Here is a 9783-nt window from a genome sequence, read left to right on the forward strand (position 1 = left end):
TTAAACCTTTATTTAAAATGTTTTTATAATAAAAAATAAATCTAATTGAAATATATAAAGAAATATAAAATATTATTATTAGAAAAGTTAATTATAAAATAATAATTATAAAATTATCAGTGTATTAAAAACTAATATATTAATACTTTTTTAAAAAATAAGCCGTATTAATATAAAATAGTGATTGTAGTTGATATAATTATATCTAGAAATTTTAATTAAATCTGTTAAATTATATTCAATAATTTTATTATTTTTTTCTCAATAAAGCTTTATTTTAAATTTTCTTCTTTTATAAAGTATAGAGTAAAGTTTTATTATTTTTCTGTAATAAATTTTATTTTAATAATTAACTAAGATATTATATAAATATTTTATTTTTTGAGAAAAGTTTTTTAAATATTTTAAATAATTATTTAAAAAATATTTTATAATTATATTATAATTATAATATAAATGCTAAATCATAATTTAAATATTACAAATATACCTCAGTATAATTAAGGAAACTATATTTAAATCTTAAAAGAAAGATAATAAAAAATTATATATTCTATAGTAAAACTTACAATATATGATTTTAAGTTTAAAAATAATGATAATTTAAATATAAGATAAGCTCACAACTAGTTTAATTGATGATATCAAAAATGCTAATTAAATACTATTTGATGTGAACTCAGATAATATGTTTGAATTTTAAATATTATTTTATTAGATTTAAAATACTTATTATGAGATTTAAATCTATATTTTCTGATTTTCTATAAAAATTTAATAACTATATTAATCATTTAATTACTAAAAAAACTTATAATTTATAATTTTTAGCTTAGAAATAATAGTAATATATAAATAAAATAAAATTAATAACTAGTTTAATTGATATTATCTAAAGTATAATTTAATATTATCTTCATATAAGTCAAATAATATATTTAAATTTTAAATATTATCTTATTCTCAAATTTAGTATATCTTCTATAAAATATAAACTCATAAAGTTTGATTTTAAATTTTAAATATTACTTAGTAGTTCACTTTTAATTATTTAATCATTAGAATTTTAAAATTTATATTTTTAAAGTTAATATATGAAATTTAATTAAAATAATAAATATAAATTAATTATAATATTATTCAAAATATATATACTTTTTAAATATTTACTTTATAATATATATAAAAGGTCTTAAAGTATTAAAATATTGAAAAAAGTTTTGTGACTATAAAAATAATTTTTTTTAAATCTCATCAAATTATTTGATAACTGAATATTTAACTTTAAATTAATATCTTTTTATATAATTTATTTAATTACTTTTAATTTTTTTAAATTTTATAAATAACTATCAACTTCTATTAGTTGTAAAATAAATAATAAAATTTAAGAATTTATAAAATAAATAAGATTTTGATTAAATTATCAAGATTTATAAATTTAATATAATCAATACTACTGTAATTAATAAGAAAAATCAAAAAGTATTTATTGATAAAAATGTAAAAATTTTATATATAGAATTTATATTATATTTGATAAGCTTTTTTATATTATAGTAATTATAATACTCTTGAATATGAAAAACAGATTTTTTTAAATTAATTAAATTCAATTTAATTTATAGTAAAAGATACTTTAAGTCAAAATTTATTTAATTATAAAATATAGAATTTAATAACTTATTTATTTCACTTAAATGTGAATTATATCTCTTTAATTCAGTAAGCATCAATTATAATAAAATAAATTGAACTTTATTTATTTAAATATTATAACAAGGCTAACATTTAGTTAATATTCTTTTATTTCATAATCAAACAGTCTATGCTTAGAATATTTCTCTATCTTGTGGACTATTTTTCTTCCACTTTGCCTTGTATAAAACTCTTTACTTATACTCTTATTCTTCATTATTTTTCCATGTCCTTCTAAATGAGTTTGTTTTTTGTTATGTAAGGAATTGCTAGAGCTGTATTCAGTAGCACTCATTACAGATATTCAGTAATTTTAAATGTAAATTAATTTATTTTAACTATTTTAATTATTAAAAGTGAAAGATTAAGTTAGAGAGAAAGTGTTAAGTCTATATTTGAGTCTATATAACTATACTACTTATCATACAGCATGTGGGTTATGATATCTAAACTGAACTTGCATTCCTACATTGATGTCTAGAACTAATAGTCTACATAAAGTCAAGCAAGTTAAATAGTTCTCTAGGACTAAATATAGTTTTATATCACATTGGTAGTTGGCCGAAGTAAATGGTGAAATTCATTATAATCGCTACCTCACCGAACAACAATCGGGTCCGTTGCAAGAAAATCGTAGCTGGTTGATCCGAGCGGGGAAAAATGGCACAAAACTCCGTTCTGACGTCAACATTACATTTTTAGGTGACAGAAAGGAAAGTTTAATCTGAGAAACTCCAACCTCAGCAGAGTTCCGACCACGTGATATCATCAGGTGGGAACAGTCATCTGGGGCAATCTTGGAACCGATTAAGGCCTCCATCTCTGGGAGTTCGGGTCACTCCCGCTTTACACTGCACCAACCCAAGGTAAGTATAGGTCCCGTCTCCAGTGCTTTGATTCTTCTTGAACTTCATAGATATCATATAGAATCAACATGGGAAAAGCTAATTCCAAAAGCTAATTGCAGTACCTCCAGGGCTAGGTTAAACTACGCATCAAGGTTGAACATGATGTAATCCATAAATTTATAAACGCGTGTGAGAATTTTTGACGCTTCCCTGAGTTCTCTGATTGGTCCAGAATCCAGAACAAAGTAGATCTCAGGGCACTTAAGACTCTTAATCAGGGATTTGTGAGATAATGATTGACAGGAGAGGTATTTCAAAATTTTCAACAATTTACTCATGAAACATCCCTCTCCCAATAACTGATTTTGAGGAACTGAAAAAACCATATCAAAGACATTTGAGAGGACTAGAGCTGATAGCCACTCAGCATTCATGACACATCTAGAAATAAGTCACTTTTATTAGATGCAGTCATGGAGCAGTGGATAAAGAGATAGTGACATCTACAACTTTTCACAGATCTGTCAAAGTTTGTTGAGAGGAACCCATGGAAAAACTCAAGGACAACTCTCAAAAATATTAACTTAACCAGCAAAGCCCCCTAACTTATATTGAAGCGTTATACATAAAAGCATAGTGAAAAAGATTGGTATAGGTGGGTGACATCAGTCCGTCTGTGCAGTCATTGAAGATTCATATGATAAGTATGAAATGAGTAACATTGATATCACAGTCTGAGGTAGCATCAAGTCATGAATTGCCACAACTATGAACTTTTGAAAGATGAAAAAACAACGAGTGATATACACTTATATATAGAGACTTTGACATGCTCATTTTTGTGTTTTATATCTTCTGCTTTCATCAATTCTAAAGAAAACAGGGCTTGATTATTCATCACAGAAGTCATCGATTCGTCTCTGTTCTTATTATACCTTTTACACCATTTCAAATCGAATATTTGCAACATATACGTTTGCAGATTTCAGTATGAAGTTCAACACTGCACCGGCAGCAGCTGTCCTATACGCATTAATTTTAGTGTCCTCGGCACGAGATGTGAAGGGAAAATGGACATGGACTGTATGCGGCTTACAAACATGGGTATGTGTATCCGATCGTGTATTTGGATTTAGTCCACAACTAACGTAAACATTAGTGTGGCTCTAATGACGATTGTCGGAGTTCGGAAGATTGTTTAAACAAAGCATTCGTAAGTGGATTACTCGTTAACAGTACGTTGTTGTCGGAAGCGCTGGCAAAGTCCTGCTAACTTAGTTGTTAGGGACATTCGCCGGATTTGATTTTCTGCTGGGTAAACGCGTTTCATCCTTATACTTGTTGGGCTTGGACGGTAAGTAACCCCTTCTGATTGTAGAGGCTCTTGGGCCAATTGTCAGATAGATAAACTAACAGAGCCAAATAACAGGGGCCTTCTGTTGATGGCGGATCGCAAACGGGAAGCTAATGTAATATGCGTATCATTACGATAATACACAACAAAGCAGCTCGGGGTAGCTAGCCATATTCAACTTCCACTTAATTAATAATGAACTCGTGGCTCTTTAATTATGATTTTAACCCATTAACTTGAGAAAAATAATGTATATAATTAAATAACTAACCTTTCACTAAAGAAACTTCTTATCTATACCAGAACAATAAAATCAATTGAATTTGATATATTTGAAGATATCATATAAAACTCAATTAAAACCTTGTCAAATTTTATCTATGTTCTGATAAGCAGTCAGTTATTAGAACATTTAACTGCATATTCTCCTGAGACATTAACTAGTTAGTTAACAGAATAACAAATGTGATGCCAAGACTCTCTATACTAGCTCCTTGCCCTCACACTGCTTATCTCACACTGCTTATCACACTGCTTACTAAAGCACTTATCTTCTCACACTGCTTATCTGTTAGAGGATTCCCCGGCTACCCGAGATCACGTGCACCTATGTAATTATTAGTAGCTAGCTAGCTCGCTTAGAGTTCCACAGAACAACAAAGTTGATAACAGTCCTCTAAAAGGTTATCAGACCCTTGAATAAGAGGTTTTTTGCTGTGAACAATGTGCGAATGAACAGCTACAAACAATGTGAGGAAAAGCATGAACAACAATTGGATGACATCAATGGTCAATCTATACTCAGGTGGAATGTCAGATTTGACAGAAGAATACATCTCAAAAAGAAAATAAAACTGAGAATCTGAGAATAGAACTCTGAAGAACAAGACTTCAGAGTTCACAGATTCACTGTCTACATTTATTACAGTCTGTAAAAGTATCTCTAAAGTATTTGAAATAGACAAGACAATTTTAAAGAAATTAAACAAGTCTAATAATGCATATAAAGACCTGGTTAATGAAATGTCAGAGAATACAATTGATTCTAGTGATTAGATGTTAGAAGTTAGTGAAGAAACTTTGATGAGATTAGAGATTGCAAAACTTCAATAAGAAGTTGAAATAATGAGAGCTAGCAGAGAGACACTTACTATCAATGCTAGCAGCAATGAAATGAATGAAGATCTTGTAAACTATATACAGAGAAAAAACAGAATTATTATTATAATGAAGATCTTGATTGAATTTAAAGATTAAGTAAAGCACATCAAGAAATCTATCATTCTGACTAATTTCATCAATTATTTAATGTGAAGAGAAGAGATGATATTGATTACTAAGTAATTTGAAATTAATAATATTCTTAATAAAAAGTAATTTATTCTGAAGAATGATATCAGTATAAATATATAATATTTTTAAACTGAAAGAAATATATAACTCTATAATTATATATTATCTTCAATCTTCTTAAAAGCAAGATCTTATTTTATGATACTCTCAGATCATCAGTTGTTAGCATATATTCTATAAATAATTATAGAAGAGAACTTCTTATAGAGATCCGCAGTTCTTCATACTTATTTTTTCAAAAAATTGATTATCTTGACAGCTAAGATAAAAGATTCAGATAAAGCTTTTATAGAATGTCTGATTATCATTTAGATTGAATATACTTATTTGAGGTATAAGATTGGAGATTTTATTTTTTTTAATTATATATTAACTGATATCAATGCTGAATAAATATCATTCATTAGAGATAGAATGAATCACACTAAAAAAGATATCAACATTTGTGATAATAAGATAGATTTCATGAGATTATGTCAAAATATTTTATTATATTTATCAACTGCTGAACAGAACACTATCTTGATAAATATAAGAAATTCTGTAAATAATACTCAAGGTTCATAAAAAAAGAATAAGAATAAAAATAAAAAATTGAGAACTAAATACAAAGATAAAGATAAAAAGTTCAAGCAAAATAGCAATAATATAAAAAAGATATGCTATTACTGTTAGAAGACAGAGTATCTCAAGACTAACTATTAAATAAAATATCTAAAAAAATACTCTGCAGATTATAAAAAAAAAAAAAAATATAAGAATAAGAATAAAGACAGTACTGCTTCAGTTTATAATATTATGAAGTAAATATTCTCTGTAAAAGAGATGATTTATTTCAGTGATAAAGTGATAAAGAATACTTGAGTTCTTGACTTCAGATTAAAACCTCATATCACATCTCTGAAGAATATTATTGAGATTATATCTTAAAGAATGAATGTCATAATGAAGATGGCAGATGAATCTACAATGTTAATAGCAGATGTAGAGAGAGTATGCATTTTAATTAAGGAATTCAGTATTGAACTGAATAATATTTATTATGTTTCAAAGCTGAAAATTAATCTAATGTGTTTGAGAAAACTTATACATAAAGATTATATTTTTAAATAATTGATATACAGCAATAATTATTTAATTTTAATAATATTTTCTAATAGAATAATAGGCTTCATAGTGCATTTGAATGAAAAGAATATCTATATAATAAAGAAATTACTAGTATTAAAAGATTTGATTTATTTTATAATATCAAATGATAATTTTGAACCTGCATATGTCTTGCAATCAAATAATAATTCTCTAATAAAGCTACTCAAAAAAAACATCAAAACTTTATAATATATGATAATACAGTAGTATTAAAAGCTAAATTATTTAAACTCAGTAAATATATTAAAAATGATTATAGATTTTAAATTAAAAATGTAGATAAAAAATTAAAAAACTTTATCATTCTACAAGATATATGTATAAGCAAAAATAATTTATCTGCTCATTGTCTCAATAAGCAAAGCTGTTAGATCATCAATGAGATTTATTGTAAACCTTTCAGGAGAGGGAAAAACACTCTATAATGAAAATAACTTACTCATTAAAGAAGATGCAAGATACTGAATAAAAATTACAAATAACATCACTCACTTTAAATAAATTATTCTGATTATCATAAAAATATAGATCATATCAGCACTTATGAACTTCATTGATATGATTGAGACAATATCTCAATAGTTTATAGAAACTCTACACTAAAATGATGATGAAGAGTTTAAAAGTGATGATCTAAAGATATTTTGCAAGAATAAGGAAATAGTATATGAAGTGACAACTTCAGATACATCTTAATCAAATGACTTTGCAGAACAATATGAACTGATTAGTATTGAATAAGATAAGAAGTCTACTATTTGATAGTGAGCTTGTCAAAAAACTTTGAGATAAAGTAGTACAGACAACTATATTATTGATAAATACATTCTCTACATCAATAAAGATTTTTGACTGCAAAGATAATAGTTTATTGATATCTTTTGAAGTCTGAACAGAAGTTCAACTATCAGTTCATTGAATCTACAGATGAGAATGTAAGATTTACAAGAAGAATCTGAAAGTGATAAATAAGCTTGCAGATAGAATAGATGATAATAAGTAATGATTGATAAGTTATCAAGAATTATATTAATATTATATATAAAATTCAAAAGAATACAAATTAGAAATTACTAAAAATATTATTTTTAATAAAGATCTTATTACAGAATCTATTTCTATGAATGCTATAAGTGAAGCTATTGAGATGATAAGAGAAGATATTAAACTTTCAAAAAAATTAGATATTATCAACTCTCTAAATGACTAATATCACTATCTGCTAGAACAACTAGCAAAAGATAAATTAAAAATTCTGAAGATGTTGATTAATAATGATCTAAAGAATGTTATTGATTTAGTCTATCTACTTGATGAGACAAAGCTAGTTGAGAATAATAAATCTGAGATATCTGTCAGTGATATTGATTTTATTCTGAGCATATTTATAAATTGCTCAAATAATTTAACAAAGGTAAAGAAGAGCTCAAGTTGAAATCACTGACTTAAAGTAATAAAAAAAAAAGTTAAAATATTTAAGAATAAGAAGAAATATATTATTATTGAAAAGATACTTGAGATGAATATCTTGATAGACAAATGAGTATTTAATTGTAAATTGAATAATAGAGATGAGACAATTCATTTTAGAGTCTGCTGAGTGATTAAAGAATTTCTGCTGCAGCAGAGCATTCACTATTTCAAGTTCTATGCTACAGTCATCTCAGAGTCTACAAGTCACTTCTTATTCACTATATCAACTGTTAGAGATTAGAAATTAAAGTCAATTAACTATATATTAGCATTTTTGAATGATATACTGCCACAAGATGAAATGATCTATATGCAGTTATCTACAGGTATTAAATATAGAAGGAGAAGACTGGTGAGTCTACTTAGACAGAGCTTGTATAATATGAAGCAAGTTACAAGAATCTGATATTTTGTGATGACAAAGTACTTCATATTACTAAGATTCAAAATTTTAAAATATAATATAGAATTTTTATTTCATTCTATCTGCAAGATTTATCTAATACTGTATATTGATGATTACAAAGTTACAGGTCTTAAAAAGACAAAATTAGATTATGTGTTGAATAAGATACAGAAGAAATTTGATATAAAAGATATTAAAGAAGACAAGTTTTATCTTGAGATAAAGATCAAATACAGGTCAAATGATGACTTAGCAGTCTTACAAATCTACTATATTAAAGAGATTTTTGAAAATTTTGAAATGAATAAGGTTAACCCCACTAGTATATCTATAATGGCAGGTATATAACTTGAATTCACCTCAAAGGAGGATGCTAGATTGAAAGATGAGTTTATAACTATGAGATATCATTAAAGACTTGAATTACTTTAATATCTTGTATCAAGCACAAGGTCAGATTTAGCATTTGCTGTGAATTATCTGTAAAGTTTAACTTATATCTGAATAAAGACTGCTGAGTGGCCTTGAAGCACATTCTTCACTATGTAAAGAAGATAAAAGCTTTGAAAATAGTTTACAAAAATGAGAGAGATGATAGAAATCTACAGTTAATTGCTTATTGCAATTCAGGTTGAGCAGACACAAACCTTCAATATAAATCAACATTTGACTATATCATCATGATTAATAAATCTTTAATATCATGACACTCACAATGCCAAACATCAACTGCAAAATCTACAACAGAAGTAGAATATATTATCACTAGTAAAACTGTGTATAAGCTCATTTGATTGAATGATATACTGTAAAATACAGGCTTGATAGAATAGAAGTTAAAGATTTATATAATATTATAGATAAATAATAAATATACTATTGATCTGATAAAGAAAAAGTCCTTGATAAAGAGATCTTATCATATAGAGATTTATTATTATATACTTCATAATTTAGTTAAGAAGGGAGAGATGAAGCTCTTACATATAGATTCTACAGTGAATAAAGCAGATAAATTTATTAAGTTTCTATTAAAGCCAGCTTATAATGAATTTATAGAGAAAATAGAATTGACAGAGGTCTGATTTCATTGATGAGGATGATTAATTTTACATAGTTTTACAGCCTCTAAGAAGGTATAATAAAAATATAGATTAGAGGAATAATTATATGCTTTTTTTATAAAGTTACAGTATAAAGGTATAATAGAGCTTTTTCTAATAGGAAAACTAGAATCTGATTTCTGTATTTAATTTTTATTGTGAATTTGAGAGTATTCAGCAGCTAGAGGATAAGATAGAGCTTAGACTCACTATAGTATAAGAGGGTGTTAGAGGATTTTCTAGCTACCTGAGGTCATGTGCACCTATATAATTATTAATAGCTAGCTAGCTCAATTAAAGTCCCATAGAATAACAAGGTTGATAACAGTTCTCTAAGATTATCAAAGCACTTCAAAATTAATCAGTATCTTCTAAAAGGATCAGCATCTTATAAAG

The 9783-nt window shown here is 26.1% G+C and overlaps 1 protein-coding gene across 1 annotated transcript; it reads left to right on the forward strand.

Moving 5' to 3' along the window:
- Nucleotides 1–3536: 3536 nt before the first annotated feature.
- On the forward strand, nucleotides 3537–4014 carry PAAG_08311 (hypothetical protein; the record flags this gene model as incomplete). Its single annotated transcript, XM_002789669.1, has 4 exons — nucleotides 3537–3650; nucleotides 3706–3759; nucleotides 3832–3900; nucleotides 3976–4014. The coding sequence occupies 4 exons, from the start codon at nucleotides 3537–3539 to the stop codon at nucleotides 4012–4014; spliced, it is 276 nt and encodes a 91-aa protein (XP_002789715.1).
- Between the last annotated feature and the right edge of the window lie 5769 nt (nucleotides 4015–9783).

The sequence above is a fragment of the Paracoccidioides lutzii genome, assembly GCF_000150705.2.
Source record: "Paracoccidioides lutzii Pb01 unplaced genomic scaffold supercont2.32, whole genome shotgun sequence".
NCBI lineage: Eukaryota > Fungi > Ascomycota > Eurotiomycetes > Onygenales > Ajellomycetaceae > Paracoccidioides > Paracoccidioides lutzii.